At 39.5% G+C, this 24,158-nt stretch overlaps 1 protein-coding gene across 1 annotated transcript in view; it reads right to left on the bottom strand.

Annotated features, from left to right (window-relative positions):
• ARHGAP15 (Rho GTPase activating protein 15) overlaps positions 1-23,257 on the bottom strand; it is a 340,420-nt gene extending 317,163 nt beyond the window's left edge. The window contains exons 1-2 of the mRNA XM_009318944.1: positions 23,226-23,257; positions 6,448-6,627 (exon numbers count right to left, since the gene is read on the bottom strand). Coding sequence (XP_009317219.1) covers positions 6,448-6,612 — 165 coding nt within the window. The 5' untranslated portion in view covers positions 6,613-6,627; positions 23,226-23,257. The remainder of the gene's footprint in view (positions 1-6,447; positions 6,628-23,225) is intronic.
• Positions 23,258-24,158: the final 901 nt, after the last annotated feature.

The following is a 24,158-nucleotide window of genomic DNA, read 5'->3' as shown; positions in this document are numbered from 1 at the left end:
ACCCACCTTGTGCTCCCATGAAACTGCCAAGCCCGCAGTACTCCGCCGAAGAACAATTTACCATAATATTAGTTGTCAGTAAATTCAAAGACGGAACTCCTAAAGCTATAAAATGGATTAGAAGCAATTTAAAAAAGAATTAACAAACTAGAGTAAGAGTATACTGTCAACAAACAAATGCTTCATCATAGCACTGTAATTTGGAATTTTAATTACCCCTCTGCTTCTGTAACAAAACAATGTCTGAACTGGCAGCCATTTGAATCTCTCACAGGTCATTGAGCATTCTAGTTAATTACTCTATGAATAGCCTGTTTTTCTCCCCTCTGGAAACACGTTTCTAATGGCAGTCAAGGTCTGACAAATGTGTCATCTACATAATTAGCTAGGAAGCAACACAAAACATTAAACATGCTTTGTGCCGACAACTATCAAAACATTTCATTTGTTGTCAATTATTCATTACTTTGTAGGTTCTGAAGGGGTTGTTATTATGGAAATAAGTCCAGATGCTAACAAGGTTAGAGTTTTTTATTCAAATTAGTAATCAGAGGACTAACTTTAAAAAATGTATCCCGTGTACGTTTATGGCAGCGTTCAATCAGTACTAAATTATAAACGAATTTAGTTAAGTTCAAGTTAAAATAGCCATGGCAGAGCACATACACTAATTTGTAGAGTTGCATCTCCCTTTGAAGTTTTAGGATCTAAGCTGAAGTAGCAAACTTTCAGAACCTTTGGCAAGACTAATTTGTGCTTGGTAAATAGAGTAAAGATTTTCACAGCATGAGATAATGTAAGATTGCAAAAAAAAAAAAAAAAAACCTGAGGTTTTTGAACCTTTTTTCTACCCTTCTGTCACACTGAGTAAAAGTCAAAATCAGCAATTCCGACTCTCATAATATCTCATCTGAACTTCAGTTTGGTTTAACAAGGAAGCCAAACCAGTTACATTCACCACTCCCTTAATAGGGCTGAAATGAATTTATCCTCGCTTTTAAGAAGAAATAGGTGCTGGTTATTTCTTTTTTCTATGATCTCATTATGATGCTGCCTATCAAGCTATGCAGCTGAAACGGTACAGTGAAAATGTTTGGAGGAGAAATAAATGGGGAGTTTAACAATAAAATTAACTTCTTCCTTTTTAGCCAAGATTATTTCAGCTCAAGTGCTATAATAAAAATATACAATAAAGAATGCCTTCTCACAGGGCATATATAAGAAAAAAAAAGGAAAAAAAAAATCAGAAAAACAAAAGGCTCATTCTGAGCCTGAAAAAATGCCTGCACACTAAATGCTGATCCTGAAAAAGGGTCGGGAACCAACTTGCATTGCTCCATTGAGAAAAATTGCTTATCAAAGGTAAACTGAACCCTAAAATATTCTAATGCATTAATATTCTACTTTCAGCCTCTACGTCTCAGGGGTTTATGGTATGCAGGACATACACGAGCATGTAGGCATGCATCTGGGAGCGGTGCCCAGTGCAGGCTGAGGGCCTCTGCCCCGGAGCGGGAGCAGCTCCTCAGGTGGGGAGCAAGGGACACGCGTATGAAATGGCTGAAAAACCGGAGTCGAGTGCCGAACGAGTCAGTCTGCAAGGGCGACACACACCAGAGAGCGGATCTAGGTTTTGAAAGCACAAAACCGGTTCGAATACAGTACGGGGACATATGACACACTTCATTTCTCATTTTCCTGCACTAGAAAGGAGAATGACTAATGTTGCACAACAGATTTCTTTTTTTTTTTTTTGGACAATAGTCATGTTCAAGAAGTAAAACTGGACTGTGTTTGTGGACTCACTGCTTTCATACCTACTCTGAAATATTTGGGGTGAGCAAGGTGTAAGCTTGCATTTTTAACAATTACCACATTTGTCATGGGAAGCTCATATATTTTTCTACATCTGTCCCGATACTAGTATATGACTTGTGTAACACCTTGAAGGGAACACAGCTATTTCCTTACAGTGATAAAAGTAGATGTGTCTATAATGGACTAGTGTATGATGATAAAATTTGCAGAGAGTAAAGCCTGGGCAGTCACTATTAGAACACAATAAAAAGCATATTTTTCCCTTTCCACCTCAAATGTACACAACTACGACAGGAGGTTTTCTGTTTTTAGAAATATTTTGCCAAGATTTGTTTATTCCTCCAGGGAAAAAAGTAAACTGAGGGGAAAAAAAAAAAAAGAATCCCCAAAAACTTTCCCTAAATAAACTATACTATAAAAGAAGTTCTGATCATCTCTGAGAGATTGAAATAATCCATTTGCAGCTAAAACTACCCATAGCAATGAAACTGAAAATACTCTAGAAGAGGGCTGGAGTCTGTCTTGTAATTAACATTAAACAGATAACATATTTATGAGGAAGTCAAAATATTTTGGAAGCCGATAATCCTGTAAGCCTTAACATGGTATAAAAACAACAAATAAATGCAAAGTGTTACTGTTACACATGCCTGCCTGATCAATGGTTTTCACATATTGATCTATAAATGGAGTTGACAGTCTGTGTTGGCTGCACATTTTCCAAGCAGCTCTATTTTTGTACAAAACCAATACGGGCAATTACCTTTGTTTGAGATGCCAAGTCTTATCAATTCAATGTGATTTAGTGTCATTTTAATTAAATATCAGGATCTACTTCAGGACAATCTATACAAACAAAGCCTCAAACTTGACTATAAGCTTGATTTGAAGCAAACATGTACAAGCCCTGCAATTTCAAAATATGGCTCAAAAACTCTGCTAAACAGAAGGCTTATATTTTTAGCAATTTTATTTCTGTCTTTTTGGCTAGCCATAACTTTGGCAAGTGTTCTATAATCACAGGAGTAAGAAACAAAAGAAGATTGCTTCCCATTTCTCTGATAATGTATTAGAGAGATAAATAAACCTACCAGTTTGCTTAACTTAATCAGAAGAAGCTCTAATACATTAACATTTTGGAATGTCTAAATAGGTTCTAATTCTTAATATAGACACCAATAAAAAAAGACATTTCATTGTTTGAAGTTGTTCTGAATGAAGCAAAATGCACTTCCCTGGGGTTTAACAGATGAAAATAGCAAATATTCATTTACATTGCTAGTTTAGACACTAACATTAAGCACAGAAAGAGCCCTTGCTTACCACAGTCTGTGTCCAGCTTCGTGATTTGTGCTCTTTAAACTCTACATTAATATCAATTTCAACCTTTGCACAAAGCTCAAGCATTTCCATCAAAATAAATAACGTAATCCCCCAAGAATCTACATTTAGCTTTTGCATCAGTTAGCTTATGCATTCCACATTTGCATCTTTACTACTATGAAATGCATAAGCGCATACGGCCCTACTGACGTATGATGCATATCCTTCTTTGTCACACTATAGAAGATAATCTGCCCACCTTCAAAAGTATAGCCCCAGGTGTGCTCACAAGCATCACAGCAAATGCTCGAGAATACAACAAATCCCTTAGAGAAAATTATGTATTTTCTTCTCTATAAATCACCAGTGATCCTTCTAGTTTTGTGCCTGGTTTTTACCCTTTACTGTCCGGAGCATTCAATTTTTTTCCAAATATGTTTTAGAAATATATATTTCTATTGATTGTTCAAATGTGCCAAATGCTGATTGCCTTAATCCAGTGAAGTCAGTAGGTTTTGCATAAGTTGGGTAAAGAGGATTTAACCCATTTATTAATAGAACATAGAGTATAGTGCACATGCTGAATATGGGCGACGAAAGAGTAATACGGAGTCCCTTATTCAGCTATTTCTAGTTTTTAAAAAGAAAAATCTCTCCGATGATAGGACAAAGATATTCAGTCAATGTAAAATAGAAAACAAGCATGATCAGTGGACACCTTATAGATGATATCCATCATCTAAACAGAGGCAGACTGTTGAAAACAGAAAATTTCCAAACAGAAAATTAGAATAAATCCTTTTTATCTTCTAGCACAAAATAATTTTAGCTTTGCTTAACATCCTGGTAATATGTATCTTTTAGCAGGGATCTGTGTGCCTTTAAAGACAGAAGTGAAGTTTGTGTATATAAGTGTACTGGAAAAGAGCATCACAAATTTTAAAAAAAGATTACTAAATGTGTATATATATATATACACACACACACGCACATACACGTGTGTCTGTGTGTGTGTCTGTCAGTTGGGCCCTGCTTTTTCAAGACACTTGGACAGACAGAGACTACTCTCCTTCATTACTTTCCCCAAAATCCCTCACAAGTCACATGCACAGATTCAGATATGTCAGCATGCAATCGATACATGCAATTGATATTTCACTGCTCTTTTAACTTGAATCTCACCGTATTTAAAGCACGTATTTGAAAACGCTTGCCTCCTTAGGAATTTTGCTTTTAGTTTGGGTGTTAGCAAACAACTTTAAGAGGCTTATTTAAGTAAATACGCCAAAACACTTTCAGTCTGTCAATATCTAGTCAGAAAATTCTGCATGGCAAAAAGAGATGAAAAGAATTGAAATAGAAAGGAAATTAGTAGCATGGCAAGCTTTCAATCTATTATGTCGGAGCCAAGTTTGCTTGGTAAAATGACATATACTCAGTAAAATTCCGCTTTTATATAATTAGCTACTAAACAAATGTAACACAAAGCAACTTTTCAGCTCTCAGCCAATGAACATATATTGTACCTGCTACGGTTATTGGAATCCGGCAGTGAATAGTTATGTCTAATTTAACTTTTTAGAGCCCTTGCTCTGTAACAGTCCAGCATACTAGCCCCAAAACTAAAGTTATGTAACAAGGTAATATCAACAATGAGAAACTGCATGATAAAATCCTGCCCAAAAGTGAAAAATGCTAATTTTGTCTCATTTAGCAGCTGGATACAGAAATGCTCATTAGTTTTAAGAGGGTTAATCCTTTTAACTTTTGCATATTGATATGCCAATTATGCCTAATTGTACAAGAGGCATCAGTCAAGGTAATAGTGCATAAACACATGAAAGTTATTAAGTACATCCCAACATGTAATAAAGTAGGTGTTAATTGGTAGCTGAGTTCTGCAGGCTATTGAGGTGGATAATTCATTGAGAGATGGATCACTTGTAATTTCTCTACATAATTCCTTTTGCAGTCTCATGCTGTGATGTTTTCATGCTTGTCAAAAACAACTGCAGCCTAGTGCCTTTTGTTAAACACAGCCAATAAAATATGTTAGGCATCATTAAATATACTTAACTTTTAAACTTTTTCAAAGGTATAGTTCTTCCTGATAATACATTATAGTATTCCCAGTAAATTACTATAAGCATCGTTTCAGGTTTGTAGCGGAGGAACTTTTCACGTCAGATAAAAAAGAAGCGGCATGTACAGTGTGTGTCTGAGGTGAACAGTATTGTTTAAATGGAAGGTAAATGAGTAGCTTATCAGCTGCTAAGATCTAAACAGATTTTTCTCTCCAGAAATATAAGGTGAAATGAGTTAAGAGGAATTAATGATTAAAATAATGTATTTCTAAAGCAGCTTGAATTTTGAGTTTGAACTTAGAGTAAAAAGAGAAGAAACTACAGCTGTTATTGTAGGCTTCCTCCATTTAATAACTTTGTTAGAAAGCTGAATATTTCATAGGAATCCATTACATCAACAAAACAAAAAATTAATGGCTGGCATGGTTGTGAGAAATGACTGAGACCTGGGACTCTGTCCCCAGCCAGCAGAGTTTTCTCCCTCATTTGCATTCTCTGAGAACAAAATGGATCTGGAGTCCAAAAAGTGGCTAACATTGCATAAATAATTTTGTAACATCATATGGCCTCAGCTGCAAGTTGCCACCATTATAGAAGAAAATTAACCAGGGGAGACTCATACCAATCAGTTTGTTTAGTAGCTCAGAAGGAGTACAGGGGCAGGGATGCAACTGGCAATAGAGTTCATCACTAACTATTTAATTTTTAAAAAAAAAAAGGTCATGGATAAAAAATGACTCGAGTCTTTCAACTCTTCTCACTATTAAAATAATGAGAACTTCAGTGTCTGATTTTTACAATTCATTCATTCTTACAGCAAGACCTATTTTTGTTACTGACAAAGTTGTCCTTTATTTACTGAGTTGTAATTTCCATTTCTTTACTTTTCTCTGGTTTTAGCATTTGTATTTTTAGAAATTGTGCACATACCTTATGCTGTAAGTACTATTCTCTACAGCAGACGTATTTAAGTACTGTAATACTTGAGAGTTGAAATGCTGAGTAGATACTAAGATCCCGGCCACCAAAGCCAAATTTTGTCTTTCGGTGAAGGAAAATTGTTATTCCAATGCCTAGCCATACTCCTAAAAATGTGTTAGTGCCGTTCAATCCCTCCTTGCAAGGGATGATCATGATACCAGTATCTTAACCACACTTAAGATAATTCTGCAGATTTTAAAAAATTGGAAGATTCAGAAAATATTAGTAGTGTTTTACTTACAGGTTCAGCGACTTTCATGTTCTCAGACAGAATCATAGATTTGCTTTGGCTCAGTCTATCGTGGTGACTGTTGGCATTTTTGATCCTCATTTGAACAGCCCCTGTACTGTGGTGGGAAGGATTAGGCTTTTCAGAGGCCGTATCAGAAGTTGTAGACCTTTCCATGGTTAGTGGGTTGACCTGAAGAACATAAAATAAGAGCAATATTCTAGGGACCCCTCGTACAAAAATGTATGAATGACAGGTATATGCCACTGTAGTCAGGAGAAAAAGTTGAGTTATCTTGCTGGTAAGATCTTGATCACCTTTGAACACCAGGATAACTATCAGCTGTGTCAGTCTGTAGTTTTATTATTGTCCTTATCACTCACCCACCCGAACTGCCTTGGAAGAGTTAGTTTATGTAAAAGATTATCCTTATCTCCAAAGCCATTCTCCTCTATGGTGTAATCTCCCTGCAAGCCTCTGTCACGTCCAGCTGGCAGCCACTACGCTTTGTCTTTGGCCCTGCTCACACTACACATTTTAAATCTTGCAAAGGAAAACGACATGCTGTGAAGCCAATTAACATATCTTACCTCCACAGTTCGATACATGCGTGTTACAAGTGCATTACAGGACCACGCTGCAACCCTGCTAGTGTCCTAGATTCAAACCCAGACCTAATAAAATTTCCCTTAATTTTTACAATTCTACCAACAGCACGGATGGGATTTTTGTTCCTCTGTTCATTTTTAAAATTTTGAAATGAAGAAATGGCTGAGCACATCAGCTGTCAAGCCCTTGGAGGGACCGGGGGGAACTCGTACAGAATGATCACCTTCTCTAGCAGTGCTGCTGTTCAACCTCCTGACTCAGCAATAGTGCAACTCAACAAACTGTTCTAGCTATTCAAATTCCCAAAACATTTTCCATCAGCAAGAGTTGCTTTATATTTCCTGTGCAAAACAACAGGACAGTGATGTACAACACTTGCTCCACTTTCCTCCCCACTAGTCCACCCTGGTACTACTATACGTAAATCGTGGGTGAAGTAATATGGTAAGAGTCACAAGAAAACCTGTTATTTACATTGCTATGTAGCCATATGAGAAAATGTGTAAGGAAGAGATACTATATAAGCTGGAATTGTTGGTTTCCCTACTATGGAGCCAGGGAAATGGAAATCCATTTAAGTGCAGTTATAATATAAACTGTTGAAAATCAGCATTTTCCAAATGGGTTTGAAAAGCACAGCTTTTTCTGGCAACTTGTCCCCAACATCTGAAGACTCTAAAAGATGAAATTTCCTGATTTCAAGAAAGTCCATTTCTATGAAGGCATCAGAGGAGAGAAAGATACGGTACCGGTGTGAAGGTGGGAGAGGGAGATGAGAAGCGCTACTGCATGTCTCTGGGCAGGACCACAGCCGCTGTGCTGGTGGAAGGACGCAGCTCTCATAGCTTCACCCTCTCCTGGACCCGATAAATTATTTCCTTACACATGTAGAGGACAATAATAAGAGGTCATACAGTCACAGAATGGTTGAGGTTGGAAGACACCTCTGGAGATATTTGGCCCAACCCCCCTGCTCAAGCAGGACCACCTAGAGCTGGTTGCCCACAGCAACACAGCACTCTTGAAGAGAGAAGTGAGAAGAAGAAAGAGCTTCAATATTAGCCATTACTCACTCAACATTTCGTGCCATGATAGAAACACTAACTTCAGTAAAAGCAACAGTGAAACTTAGGCTCTGTGGCTGTTTCCTGCATTGAATCAGTTACTCAAGGATCCCTACAGAAGTTGAACCACAGAAAGAGGAGAAAAATTTGGCTAAAGCTGTTTCCTGCTACTCAGGAGTATGCATGTCTATTTCTGCTGCAGAGCTGGTGTATGACACTGGGGAAAACTCTTTACGTGGACCTTTAGGAGACAGCACTGTGTGTTCCTCCTCTCTGAGACACTTCTCACCACCCTTCGGAGCAGTCACCACTCAAACCCATGTCACAGGGACACTTTGCCATTTTGGCAGTAAGGTCTGCAGCAATGCTAAGCAGGAAATGATTTTTTTCCTCCTCCTAAACTTGGAGAGTCAAACCATTTTGTATTTCATGTTGGTATCAAACCAAAATTGCTTCTCAACAGATTTTCAGTAGGCTCCAGGCTGGAGAGCTGATCAGACTCGAGAGACGAGAGCAACACTGGCTCTGTCACCGATCCAATGTTTGGCTGGAGCACATCTCTCAGATTTTCTTCTGAAATTTCCCACCTATAAAACTCTGACATATCTCTTCTTGGGAGCATTATGAGTTTTAATTAGGTAGTCTCTGTCTGGTGTTGTCAGTACAAGATGTGCTATAAAAAAGTTTAATAGTATGACAAAGTCATGCCCTGGATCTCAAGTAGGAGCACAGTCAGTAAATGACAAGTCTGCAAAGACTTCTGAAAATTTTTATTCTAATCTCATTGAAACTTAGTTAATTTTCCCCCAAATTGGAACTAATTCATACACATCAGAGATACAAGGAGACTTTCTGAGGCACTAAAATTACAGGAACTACCATAAAAGAAAAGAAAAAAAACCCAAACCTCAACATTTCCACTATTTGTCTTAGCATAGAACGTGGCGAGATCCTGCCGAATATGAAGGAGGTCTTGCAGAATATGAAGGAAAGGTACAAGTTACGAAAGTTGCTCCCTTTGGATTTCCAGGTAGAAATCCTTTGCTGCCCAAACTCCATTAAGACTCCCGACAGCGTTATCGGCCCTGCATGCCAGTAGATGGCACCCTGAATATGAGCTCCACAAACGCAAGGGCGTTGCATTCACATTTGCAAGAAGAATTTGGTAGTACTTGCACTCTGCTCTCTTTTATTTATTTATTTTTAAAAACTTTTAAAAAATAACAGAGGGAGAGACAGGCAGGAAACAGATAAAATATTAACAGAAGATAGAAAAAGGATCCTATCTGATGCTTTTATGATTTGGTGCTTCCAAACTGTTATTAGCAGCATCAGGGCCAAGTTTGGGCAGGTTTTGCAGGGGAATTCGTTTCACTTACTTTGGAAGGCAGAGCTGCCAAGCCCTGTGCAACTGCTTGTGAGGCACTCCATGTTCATTATATAATTAGTTAATTTGCCTTTTGGCAAATAGTTAGCATCTGGACATAAATTTTAGTTTTGAAGCCTCCTACGGTTGATTTGCTGGAGAAAGGCATTAAACCAAGACAGACTTTACCCCCCTCCCCTCCCTGTTGTTTATAGGGTTCCTGGAGCAAAAGGGCAGCATAACTTTAAGGCGTTCACCTAAGAGAAGAAGGACAGGGGAACACACCGAAAAATCCTCTTGGAAGTACTGTTTTTGGGCTACTGTGGAACAGAAGCAGCAGGTTAGATACGGGTGGGAAAAAGTCAGGGAACAGTACCGGTACAAGAAAAATCCTTGACATGAGGTTGGATGGATGATACAGGAAAGAAAAACTGATTCATGGAGTGGGGAAAAATGATTACACTGGATGTGAGAAAGGAGAACTTTAATTTCTGGAGAGTGAGTAGATCAGCTTACTTATGGGGCAAGAAACACCACTGAGCTGAAGGGACAAAATCACCTTTCTGGCTGGGACAGAAATCACCTTTCTGGCTAGGACAGCCAAATTGGTTCAGTCCTAGACACACAGCCACTTTTGGAGATAACCTCAGGAGCTGAAAAACCCTCACTGAGGGAAGAAGGGGTTCATACTTGTAGTTAAATTATCGGCCTCAGTGGGTCAACACTTGCAGTTGCTTTTCCCATGAATTGGTTCATGTCTTTGGGATGCTCGGAGAGGAGACAAGACTGCTCCAGCAAGTAGCACAGCATCCTCGCAGTGAATCAAGTTCAACGGAAGCCGGAGTTCAGCCACCAACTACAGGTGTGAGGTGGCTGCTAAACAGTCAAGTGACATTTGACATGTCTGGCAGATCAATGGTTAAGATCCTAAACCCCCAATTTCTAAATGTACAGTCGACTTTCAAACACGTGGTGTGGAAGTAGTGAGTATTACAGAGGTGAAAAACAGAAAGGTTATAGCAGATGCAAATCCGTACACACAGGAAAGCCATCCCATTTCTGAGAATCAGGCCCAGGCTAAAAGAGCAACACAGCAAATCGCAGAGATCAGATCTCGGGCTTCCTCACAAAGTGCTGGGTCTTGGTAAAACTATTTTCAATAATGTTTTTTGTAACATTTCTTTTAAAAACAACGTTTTCACAAAATCTTGATGTTTGATAACAGTGGAAATATTTAAATTAGTTCTAATTTTCCTTTGATGGGAAAAAATACTTTTCTGCCCTTTCTCTTCAAAAAGAGAAAGGAGATGATAAAGGCAACAAAGTAACATTGTTAATTTCCCAATGAAAAACAAAACAAAGCAAAAAAACCCTTCCTTTTGCTATTTCTAATTTCCATGAAAAAAAGGAAAAATACACTTTTTAGCTTTTTGCAAAAATTAAGAAAGCGAATTGTTCAGCTCGCTGCCATTCTTATGTCTTTGGTAGCTTAATTATGGTTTCTGTCTCACAATGACAGCCAGTAAGTATTCCCCTCCTACAGCAGCTCATGGAGCTAGAGGAAGTTTCATATTGCATTAATCGGGTTTTTAATCCATTTTGACATGTTGCTTTGTCCAGAAATTGATCATATAATGAGCAGACTGACCAATATTACCCAAGAACTTTATTACTTTATTTCATAATTTTTGGTACAGTATCAGTAAAGTTAATATAGAGGTTTTCTACAAAGCAAAGCAAAGTGTTAGTTCTTCAAGAAACAAGAGAATAGCGGTATTTCTAGATTTTGGCTTGACCTATGTTTATGTTTCCTACAGCTACATCCAGTGACAGAATGTAAATGTTAATTCATTACCAACTTGTACCAAGTAGTAGTTGTAGCAAGTACTTTTATCCAAGAAAGGAAAAAAATATATCTGTGATTAATATAATTTGTTGCATTTGTTTTTCAAGATTATGAGATTAAAAATGTATATAATTTTCAGTATTTGTCAAAATAAGCTTTTAATTTCCAACTTCCTTCCTTATGATATATCTACCACTATCAAGTTAGACGCATAATGAACATGAAAGTGCTCAACATAGTAACGTGAAAACACTGCAAAATTAAAGTGCATTCACTAACTCTATTCTTCTGCTGAAGAGCATATTGTACATGAAGAGCATCCATTGAAACCTAATGCAACAATATTACAAAAGAATAAAAATCAGCACGAGGTTCACCGTTACACTAGACCTGTGAGCCTGAAAAACAGTAAAAATGGAAGAGGAAGTAAGAGTTAACAAAAGAAAAAACAAGCTAATGCCACACGCGTGGTGAGTCAGAGCATTCTTGTGAAGGAGAAAACATATTGCTATGTCTGTGAAAGAAGTGTTTAAAATCAACACACCTACGTAAATATTTCTGCTGTTGGATTTTGCTCTTAGCCTTTGCTACACCGTTTGTTATCTTTGCTGAAATACAGCTCAGGAGCAGTAAATGCTTAAACACACAACTGATGGAAATAAAGGGGGACAGGTGAAAAAGCTATAGGTAAAGAGAGGGGATAACAAGTAAACTGCCACATAGCTTTTTTCAATTATTCTTATCTGCGCTGTACTCTTTCTTTATTTTTTTTCAACCACCCCCACCACACCGCTCTCACAGCTAACACGTCACACATCTGCGCTCAGGGCACGGACACAAACAGCAAAGGCTGCTGAGGGATATGGTGTCCTGGGCTGGTGCCCAGAAGAGTCCTAAAGCCAGTTTATCTGAGTACTAGAAAAACAGAAAAATCCATTGTAATGAAAATACAAAGCAGATGTAACATTCCTATGCCTTTTCCTTTGCAGAAAGATTTCATCCAGCCTGGAATAATTTGTACTTAGGAAGTAGCATTAATTTCAACCATCAGTCATATCTCTAGTCAAAGTAGGAGATCAGAACTGACACTACATCACCATTGCCTGGGTCTTTACTCCAGTTTTATTCTTTTATATCAGATAGACAATAAAACAGAATTTTGTGCCGGGTTCAGTCTGCTGTAAAATGTTAAATGTCCTAAACTCAACAGCACATTTTCCCTTATTAACCAAACTTGCAATCTAATCAGAAACCATCAGTGAGTTTGTTGATACCTCCTAAGTCCTACAAAAGCCATGCTCATCAGCATTCATCTTTTAATTTTTTTACCTGTTGCAGCCATATTAGACTTTCGGTGGTGTCTCTCAGAACAGACAACACGCTGAGCAAGGATCATGGAGGTCATCTTACCTCATGTGTCTAAAGGCTGGCTTTGCAGTCACTCTTTTCTAGTCCTCTAGTATTTGAGGACTTTCTGCAGATAAAAGCAGAAATGGCCCACAGAGTTCTTCAGGCAACTCTAATATATAGGTACAGTTACCCATGCCTCTCCTGTGGTCAAAGAGAAGAGTAAAACACCTTTTCTGTTTTGTTTGTAGCAATATCTCACTGCCCAGCATTTATTTGTTACCACGTGTGGAATACACTGTCCAGCACATTATTCACAATTTTATTTATGCTCTGAGGTATATAATCCAGTCTCTATGAAGGATGCACCTAAAGGCAAATTTCTTGACACAACTTGGCCCGAATCATAGCAGACTTCCTGGGCAGTAGTGCAATACAAGAAGTAAAGAATTTTCAAGCATCATTGTTAAACAGCTCTTAGGCTACAGAATCTTTTAGCTTTGAGATTTTAACTTGATCCTTGATATGATGACCATTTCAACCTTTTGGGTTTATTCTCTTATATCAAGATAGGGCTATATTTTACAATAACTCTTGGTTAATAACTACATAATTCTCGTGATTGAAATCTCATAGCTTAATATCCAGTAGGAACAAAGTATGTTATCATTAAAAATAATTTCTTCCTAGCTTGTGCAATACAGGACATGCAGTTCCAGACAGGTCTAAAAGGCCTGATCCTGATCTTAAGTTTGCAGTGAACCCGCTGAAGTTAATGGAGTTACAGCAATGCAAAAGTAACATTAAGCACACTCGAGGAGGAAAGCCAAAGCATTTCTTGCATTACGGAGCCAGGTATGGAAATATACTTTATAACAGATTGCAAAAGGGAAGGACACAGACTTGCACCATTGTACAGCAGTAACTATGTTGTTTAATTTTGGGTCTAAGAACATACTCTAAGGTTGTTTCGATGACTGAGTTCCTAAGAATTAAAGTGTTAAAATGCAGTACTTCACTTTTCATTCCCGATAGTTACCACACATATTAAGAATATGTGATTCTCCACTTACAGTACCTCACAGACCTGCATGGGTGTGGAGTCTACACCCTATAATAATTTATAGACTGTTACAGTCTGATGCTTCAGTGATTTCCTGCCCATTGACTGCAGCGTTAAAAATATGAGTGGCTTATTTCTATAAAGATTGACTGTTGTTTTTTTGTATTTTTTCAACTAGTAATAGCACCTTACACAGTAAAAACTTAAAAGGATAAAATAAAATGATAGAAGGTTGATATTGAGTCCCGCTTTCTAGCAGATGGCAGCAAAATATCTTAACCAAATATACAGTTTCAGTGGAAATATTGTTAATCTTTACAAATCGTTGCTTAATTTGTCTCAAGGATTGGATGAAGAGAGATGTGAAGACCAAAAATTCAAATAGCTGTGCTAGACTGGCAGTGGCTATCAATGAGGATTTAAGCAGGGAGCTAAGGTTCTCCTTTGTGTCATTCTGAAATTTTGTAGAAGATGATAGCTGAAAGCCCCAGGGTCTGTTTCCCATTATACGTAGACCCTTAAAAATAGCAGGATCAGATGTCGAAGCAAAACAGGGATCTGGAAAAGCTACTTGTACCCTATAGGGCAGAGATGTGTTATTTCCAGAAATGTTTTCCTATCTGGATAGAAATGGCTTGAGAATTAGAAAGAGAAGAGAATGGGAGGCAGTTACTATTTCAAAGTCGTGCAGATACAATGACAAATTCTTCACATCCATATTTAATGGATTTACAGATTCCTCTCTAAACCTGTAAGCCTTCATGACTTGCTATCTTCAGGACTTCCCTGCACAAATAAAAGCTTGCTAGGAAATACCGCTAGGATATTATTGGAAACAACAAAAACACATGCAATAGGGTAAAAGAGTTTCTTCAAGTCAGCAAGTGACTGCATATGGTCATGTCTCTTCTTGCATCACTTAGTTTCTTAATTATATTACATGTGAAGGTCTCAGGAAAGGTAACAGTTGTTTCAAAAGTTCGTCTGTCCCAATATATCATATGGGATAGCATAATGGAGTCTATTTTCACCACTCTTATGTCAATTTAATATCTCAGTTTCAAGTGGAACTTTGTGTACAGTTTGGCCTGCATATGTTCTGGGAACAGTCGTCCATAGTAGAATTTCAGTTGAATATGTAAAAGAACATGCCTGGGAAAAATTGCTACTTCTAGGTCTTCCTGCTGGCAGCGTGTTTCATTTCTTTCTGGAGTGCATCTGATCTGCGACACCTGCCTCCGTTTTCCATGCTGTGCAAGCTAGACTACAATCCTTCAAATGATGAATATTGGTCATATATACACAGTGTTAGAAAACCAAACTATGAGTATCGTCCGATATGTAACACTTCTAACGCATCCTACAACACTGAAGAGCAGAATGAGTATGGTTTAGTCATTAGACCAATGACAGCAAGTAGTTCCCAGCATCATAAAAGTTCATAACAATTTAATTGATTTAACACCAAATAAGACCTGAGAAGAGCTAGAGAAGGTCAGACCTCTAAACTCATTTTACATCTGCAGATGATAGTTGTACTACAGTAACTTTTTAGTTTAAAGCTGTCTAATTCTGAATAAAAAGAATCCAATGTTTTCTCTAGGAAGATCACATAAGAATCACAAATTTTCTCCGGTGCTTGAAAGAAATCTGTTCCTATAGCCTAAATGTTCAGAAAAGTGTTGTTACTTTTAATGTTGCCAGATCTGAAGTGATGAGATACTATGGGAAAGGTTATTCTTGCAGTATTTACAGATACAAGCAGAAGCAGAAGTGACAGAAATTTCAAAGTAAGACTGTTTGAAATACTTCCAGCTCAATTTTGCAGAACTTCTCCTCACAGAGATTCAGATATTCATCCAAACTTTCCATGCTTACCTGAACTAGACATGTGGTGATGGTAATTTTGGAACAACCCAAACTCTATAGAGAAGTGGAAGAGTTAGTACCGCAAGATGAACTGATGTATTAGAAAAATATTTTCTAAATGCCTGAAGGCATGCTGCAAATAGCCAAAGAAACAAACGTCCTATAAGTTCTAAATTTCACAGCTTTGCCAACAGAAATTTCGGTTTCAATTTGGCAGCGGCTGTATAAACAAACTATCACAAGGCCAGCTCGGGTAAGACGTTACAGCACATTTGTGACCTGCACCACATTCATGTACATGCATGTGCTCCACTGGTTGATCCACAGTGGAGGAAGCACCTCATGTTCACCACTGAGTAAGACGATACACAAGTTTTATCCCACTCTACCTCTAAATCAGTTATGCACTACTGAACACTTGGAGCAGTTGTAAGTCATGCCTCAGTTTGCCTCCTGGTCCTCAGTTCCTGCAGCAGCAGCAGCCCCTTCACTAGCAAAAAATGCCTTCTTGAGCTCTGTTAAGCCTTTGGTGAAGCAGTGGTAGTTGTTTTCACCTCTTAGAGTCCCTCAACTTAGTAGTTTAAATGCACATTTACCATGTCTTAATCCATTTTGCAGTTCCATATACCCATCATCCTACAGAAGACATGTCTGTCAAACTGAGGTACTGAGATCGTTGAATAGGAAAGGCTTTAAAGCTTCTCAGACTTCAAAAACAAATTAAAAAATAAAATAAACTTATAATAAAACTTTTTCTTTCTGACGCTACCTGCCTCAATAGTGTCTACAACAAGAGGCTTGTCCCTTATTCGGACAGCAAGACCCCCTCCTTCCCACTCCCCGGGATAATGTTTGATCCCCCATGCTGCGCATGAAACTGTCCCTCCTACCCTCTCTCAATCTTCCTCCATACATATCTGCAGCAGTTTTTGTGCTGTGATCCTGCAGCTGCTCCCTTACTTCTTCTCACTGCTCCCACTTCCCATCTGAGGGGGGAAAAAAAAAAGCTCCAGACACTTTTAATCTGTTCCCACACTCCATCTCCATTTTCCTTTGCAGAGCTCCCGGTGCTGCTCTTGTAAGAGACGCTGCTGTGAAACACAGCAGAGCCGGCACCTACAATTTTAGGAGAAAACTTTTAAGCTACAGCAGGAACTCAAAGGGGAAATTCTTTGCGGCTTGCATCGAGCAAGCCCCTCTTCTGCATTTCGTGGGGCCCCCTGTTTGCTTTCTTCACCAGCTGCCTCTGCCGTGGCCCAGAGCGGAGCAGAAGGCGGCAGACATGCCTGCCCCACCACGCTGCTCTTCAGCACCACGTGGCAAAGCAGGGAGAAGACAAAAGCATTTGTTTTATGTGATAGTATCTGATATCACATTGTGTAGCTAAGATGTCTACTTTCAGCAAAGTGGAAATACCGAGAGTATTGTGTCAAAAATAAAATTTCTTTAACTGTGCAAGAAGTTTGAGCATAAGCTCTGTTAATTATATCTAAAATTTTTACTGCAAATGTACATTGTTTTGTGAGGGACCAATGAAAACTTTATTTCACTAAGGCGGTTCAAGATGACTCCAGAAACCTTGTATACATGCTTTCTGCAGGCCAGGGGACCAGAGCCCACCTGCAGCACTAGTCCCACCACAGATGTGCTGCAGTTCGTAGAAGCAGTCAGAGTCAGCAGCAATGACAGCAGGAGTGCGACGGTGCCAGATCCACGCGCGAACACCAACAGTCATAGTGTGAGAAAACTGGCCGCCATTCATCTGCCCCCAACGTTGTTAAGAGCAAAAATACTAAACAAGTATTACATCTGCTGTCAGCTGTGGCTTTATTAGGCAGTGTGGTAACATGCAGAGCTGGTAGACTCCTCAAATCCCTTGTTGGCTGAAATTGCTGCACTCAGCTCAAGTGAGCCCTTGCAGTCCTACGCACCTGAGTTAAAATGTCCTTACAGTGCATCAACATTATTCCCTAAACATCTGCACCCTTATGCATGATACAAGGCTGGTAAGAAATTTCTGGATTTAACTTTTTTCATTCTTTTCTTTTATACAATTTTTGCTCCACGTCTTAATAGATTCCCTCTCTTCACTCACTCACACTCCAGGAAAGATTTTATAAAGAGCCTCAAACTTCAGATGAAACTTAAAACTAGAAAAGAAATTTTCCAATTAAAATCTCTGCAGCAATTCTGAACATCTCAGATCTATACAACTACATATTACTGAATCCAGAGCCAGTGCTAGGCTGTCTGAAGGAAATCCAAGAATGAAGAGATGAGATTCTCTAAGCCTCTGCTAAGACTGGGGGCACGCATTGCCTTTACCAGGGCCTAGGGATTAATGAATGAGGAGGAACTGAGATGCTTTTACTTGCTCTGTTTCCTCTTCCTTTGCCGCTCCAAGAAGAGTGGATGGATTAGCGCCATCTCCTAGTTCAAAAATCATTACAAGAATTTGATTACTCATTACTATACTTTGCTTTTTTTGCTAATAAAGTAACCAAGCATGCAATGTACTGCTGATAATAGAAACATTAATCTTTCTAGATCAAGCCTCAGCACTACTCAGTGCAAAGTACAAAAGGCAGCATGTGTCAGAGCAGCTCAGCCAGTTGGAAAGTCTGATGTAACATCTTCCTACTGGAAGATGTTGATTCATTTGTAGCAAAACCATTAGCTAGAAATGCATTTTGTCTCAGAAAGCCCAGGGAGGCTTCTGTTGGTGTTTGCTGTGGGTGCCTATGGTGTTACCATCAGGCTCTCCTGCGGTGTGGGGGGTGGTTTGGCTCCGGCCAGTATCACCATGTGGGCTGAGGATCCCCCAACCAGTGGGACACGCTGCCAGCGTTGGGTCCATTCCCCCACCGTGGACTGCTCAGTTCTTCCAACTCCACTGTCCCAAGCAGTCATCTGGCTGGCCCAGCAGCAGGTGTCTCCTGATCCACAGCTGCAGCAGAAACACCAGAAATGCTGAGAGCATCCTGACACCCAACAGATTGGTGTCGAACCCACCAGCCATGGAAGTGACTCTTGTGGAGGCAGAACTCCAGAGCTTCAACTGTCTTCATAAAATATCTGTGTCATTTCCCTCCTCACCCACAAAGAAAGAGTTTAGTAACATCCTGAGCAGCAAAGAAAAAAAGTACAGGTGCTATGCCCTATGCCTTGCCTAGGAGGAGCTTCGGTATCTGATTCAGATAGGTGCTTTGGTATCTGATTCAGCACCAAATACAGTGGTGGCTTTGCTCAGGGTGTGGCAGGAAAAGAAATAAGAAACAAAGAGCAAGCACGTACTTAAAGCATGTCTCTTCAGCTCTAAGCCACATTCACTTCTGTTTTTTCTTCATTCTTTTCTCCCTCTCCCTTACCATGTTGCAGTTGTGCTGAAAACTGATGGATGTCTTGGAGAAGGAATCAGAAGTAACTTTAAGTTCATTTGTTCGAGGACTGCACCTGTTTAGTGTACCAGGCACAGACTTTGGAAGAAATATTCATGAAAAACCACAGTACAAACCCACAATACCTGGCTTAACTACAAATGAATGATTTAATGTCTGTCAATCTCAAATGGCAGGAAGTGTTGCACTGTGTCTTAAACAACCTTAAACCACTAACCATAGCAAAATCAAACTTGCTTAGTTAATTTATTGAAGAAATGCTTCAGTAGGTATCTGTGCACTGTCCGAGTTAGTATTTTACTATGCAACTTGCACATACCTCCAGAAGTTTAGAAGCTAATTTGGAGAATACCAATATCTGTTAAATAACCCTCTGATATCTTTCCTACCTAATTCCCCAAACAGTTCTTTCTCATGCTAAGTAAGGCGAATGAAAATACAGAGAAATGAAGTGAAAAAGGCCAAAATTTCAAGCATGTATGAATTTGGGGTTCTTAGTTTCTGGCAAACAGGGCTCACTTTTACACATGCCAGACCTCAACGCTTCCAGGTGACTTCAGCATGAGCCAATAATGCACTGAAAATCTGCTCCAGCATGACCTGGCTGCATCCACAGATTGAGCTCTAACATGAGTTAGATTTGCCCCATGGTCAGTTTGCAACATCTAAATATCTGTGCCCAGAAAACTAATGCCTGCTTTTCTCATCCAGACAGCCACCTTAAAAAAAATCGAATAACATTTTCTTTTGCTCCTATTTCAGCCAGCCTGGAAGTTTGCACCCCAAGATGCTTCAAGTTGTAATAAAGATGATGGGAGTCCACAGACTCGGATCAGAGGTCTGTCAGCCCACACAGATAGGAGGTCTCACTCTTAAAATGAAAACAGATCTGCATTGAGGAAGTCCCTGTGCAAATGAGGAGCTAGCAGTGTTTGTTTTGTAGTGAGTCTCCAAAACAACCTTTTTATAGTATTTCTCAAAGCAGGGAAGACTGACAGAGGCATGTCGAGTGCATGAAGGCACAGTCGTACCATCCAGCACAGCAAAAGAACAACCACCTCTGTCCTTCAGTTGTCGATAAGAGAGTTGTCAGTGAAATTAAGATTCATTGAGACCGATGGTTGAAGCAGACCAATCTTCTGAGAAGGTTTCAGAAGCAGGTAACACCAATGCTTCCTGACCTAGACCAAGCTCACAGGTTCCCAAATGCACACCCAACAGGGAAGTGTGCCATTGTGAGCAAGCTGAAGGCAGCAGGGCCTTCAGCCTACTCTGAGACTAAGAGGACATTACAGCAGTAAGTTTGATGGTGACAAAAGCTGTCGGAAGCCACCACAGGATGGAAAAAGGGGCAGTTTTGTGAAGGTTGTGTAACCAGGTAAAGAAATCTGCTGCTGTGCTCTGAATGGCACTTGAATTATCATGGAAGATACATGGTCAACAGCTGGGCCAAAATTTTATCTCATCTGTTTCCTTCAGGACTAATGTTATCAACAAATGAAACCAGGAAAACAATCAAAACATCTTCATATAGATGGTATCCGCCAGTACCAGGTCCTGTCTTTGTAGCACTGAGAAATAGGTTTGATGCATCCATGTAGGAGTCTTACTTAGGAGAAAAGTGAAATGTAGAGACTTTAGCTAGAGCTCAAGTGATGCTTTGTTTTGTCTTTAAAAGAGATCAGCCCAAACAACACCTACATATACAGGATTGGGATACATTCGGTACAACTGCCATGCTTCAGGTTTCTAATTAAGAACACACCTAAACACTAAACAGAGTTCTCCAACATCAAGAGAAAGTTTTTAGCAGCATGCAGGCTTTAACAACTCTAAATGGTTAGCAACTCGCACTGATTGAGCTGACACAGCACAGCAGCATCTAAAAAAAAAGTCAAGAAAAATAGACAAGTATCAAAATTACACACTGTGAGCCTCAAAAAATTCAGAAGACGCTGCCTATAACCCACTAAGCCCCATGTGACTCAATAGAAACAGGCCATAATACAGCAGTTCCGACTGCTAAAAGTCTGCATGACTGCTTAGCAGAGAACCAAGCTGAAGTCTCTGAGCAGCACAGCAAAAGCCATCCTCACTACAGCACTAGTGATCACGATGGGGAATCCATCCCACTTGCGTGGGATACTCCTTTTTAGAGCCTGGCCTGAAGTTCATCACGGCAAAGAAGTAATAACTGCTGGGACCATACATAGATAGAGAAATCCAAACCAGAGCTGTGCACAGCTGTTTCAATCAAGCTAGCACCACACCAGAGGCTGTGGTGGTGTGCCACCCAAACATCAGGATTAGAATCGAAATGTGTCTCTGTCACCATCTTAATTTCTGGTTCCTGCCTCACTCCAGCTGGGGAGGAACATGCCCGAGACCGTGGTCTGATACAGATCTCTCCTCTGCTGCCCTGGCAATCCCAGCCCTGGTGAGAGGGACTACCGAGGGGGGCCACACACTCATGCTTGGTTGGAAGAAGATGGAGTATCTCTTCCAAGCTAGGGTATCTCTTGTATCAAAGCAAAAGGAAGTTTCTACAATAAATGCTGCCAGAAAGGCAAAATTTTTTTGTAATTCAATAATAGTGTACAGCAGGAGCTTTAAAATACAGAGAGTGCTTCAGCTGTTCACTCTATTTGGAAAAGAAAATGAACAAATGTGTATTACAGATGTAATTGGATTGAGAGGTAAAGTGAACAAGAGATGCTGCTTTTAAATGAATTTCCTTTGGACACAAAGAGGTAAGTTGTGGGGAAGGGAGAAAATAAAGAAAAATAACTCTGAGAATTCAAACTACCAAATCTCACAGCTCTGCGGAAAATGCATTTCAAATGACTCTAAGACATTACAGCAGTAACATAAAAACCACTACAAACACAACCCAGGAAGAGAACATGTTCTTTTTATACAATTTCCCTGTCTGTGCTGATTTGTGTATGCAGGCAGGACAGCTTTTTTTCTCCAAAAAGTACAGAAAATTTGAAATGTAATCTTACAACACTACGCTAAAATCTGTCTCCAATTAGTATGCACAATTTCAAAATGAGCTTCAAGCCACGTGTGATATCTTTCAACTCTGACCCATATTTCCAAAAGAAAAACAAGTTGCTTCTTAAGATAAGGTTATCAGTTACAAACATGAGTGCATGTCACAAAGTTTACAGCAAACTACACATTACCAGGAAAACAAATCTTCACCATAGAACAAATCTTGCTAATCCTGGCTCTCCTTTCCGTGGCCCATAATCAAAGCATTATATTGTGTGATTCGAACATCTTCCTAAATTACTATTTCCCTGCAAGTCTCTGAAGGCCAGAAAGCAGTATTTGCCCACTGACGGCAATGCAAAGCGATCTTTTCTGATAGAAAGCTTCGAGTGAGACGGGGACTCGGGACACACAACCTTTTTCTGCCCAACACGGAAGCAGAGGAGGAATTAGTCTGGATCTAAACAGCCTCATGCAGGAAACATGCTACTATGACATCTCCATTGAACAGCTCCATGAGGAACAACATTGAGAGTGCCCATAGACAAACCAAGGATATTTTTTGTACAGTGTCCCCTATGCATCCCCATGTCCTATTCCTATTAGCACCACTGATGAATAATAGAGTGGTACCAAACTTTTTGATACGGAGCAGGCCAAGAGATCCCTCTATTGATCTTTTCAGTCTCTAGTGATACTGAGTATCAACTAGGTACCTACCCTTACCACTCACTAACTCGTACAGTAGCCACTACTACTACTAATCACCTCCTTCGTGGTGACTAGCAGGGAAGCCAGTTAACCAAACAGGGCTAAATCACACCCGGCAAAAGCAAGTGCTAGGAAACATGATCTCATCCCATTTCCCAGCCAGTGCCACCAGCCTTTTCTACCTTTTGGGGACAACTAGCTAGTACGGGCAGGGATAAGAGAAGTGATTAGTGGTTTGGGATACTAGAGAGGGTCAGATATAGTTGCCTCTTGGATAGGATGCAACAGATTTGCTAGATTCTGAATACTAAATTTGCCTTTAAAACATCATTTTATATCTGTACCCTCTACGTTGCTGTTCATTGCTTTCAAATTCACAAACACCAACAGAAACAAAATAATTGCGTAATTAACATAATCCGTATTGAACACATACAGAATACATGCAGTTATGATTATTTTAAAAATCTTTAGCAACAGGTTTCCTAAACTGCATTAAGATGAATTTAAGGCTCCTTACCTACAGCCTCACAGGCGACGTCGTCTCATCTCAAACTGCCATCAACCAGCAACAGTTTTAACTATTTCAAGAAACGGAAAACATCTAGGTCACATGTCTATAGACAGCATTTGGGTTAATCTCCCACAGCTCATAAAGATAGAAAGAAAGCAGGAAAAAAAGAAAAATAAAACCACTTCCTGCAACAGCAGAAGTGAACCATCTCACCAGTGAGCAACTTACACCCAGGTTTAGTGCAAAACTCTTCTGGACTGGATAACAAGCAAAATTTTAAAGTATGAAAGCAGCTCCTCTGTTAAAATTGCAACAAACAGGGAGGGTTAGTTTTTGCAGAAAGTAAACATGAGGTTTAAAAGGAAATGCTGAAAGGAATTACGATTCTAAGCCTCAAGACAACTTCCCTTTTCTTACCTTCAGTGAAACCCTTTGAATACTGAAATAAATAGCTTGCAAAAAATCTGTTTTGCTATTTTGAAATGTAGCTTTAGTAAACGTGCCACTTACCATACTGTTACTTTAAATTTATAAAATAACAAATTCTAGCCAATCAGAGAGTTTGCTACTAAAAAAACAAAAAGACTTGTACTATTGCTTGGTGAAGGTCACCCAGATAAACACTTCTGTTTCTTTGATTTTCTGTTTTAATACTTCTCCATGAAGCAGCCCTGGAGAAGCACAGGCACACACAGCTGCTGCCCCACTTCATTTCCCGCAGCATCTCACACCATAACGGTCCCTCTCAGGAAGGGGGAACCCAGAGAACCAGCAGATTCAGACACAGATCTGCATCTTCAGGGGTCTAGAAAAACCCCTTCCTTGCATATGCCTTCACCAACGTCTTCCCCCATAGCTTTTTTTTCAGCAAGGAACGATGGTATCTTTCCAGTATTTCTAGCTCGACTTACAAAAAGAGGGCTCATCTCCCCGGTACAG

Source organism: Pygoscelis adeliae, unplaced genomic scaffold, assembly GCF_000699105.1.
Source record: "Pygoscelis adeliae isolate BGI_AS28 unplaced genomic scaffold, ASM69910v1 Scaffold222, whole genome shotgun sequence".
Taxonomy (NCBI): Eukaryota; Metazoa; Chordata; class Aves; order Sphenisciformes; family Spheniscidae; genus Pygoscelis; species Pygoscelis adeliae.
Note: the sequence above shows the minus strand (reverse complement) of the source record. Positions and strands in the feature narration are given on the sequence as shown.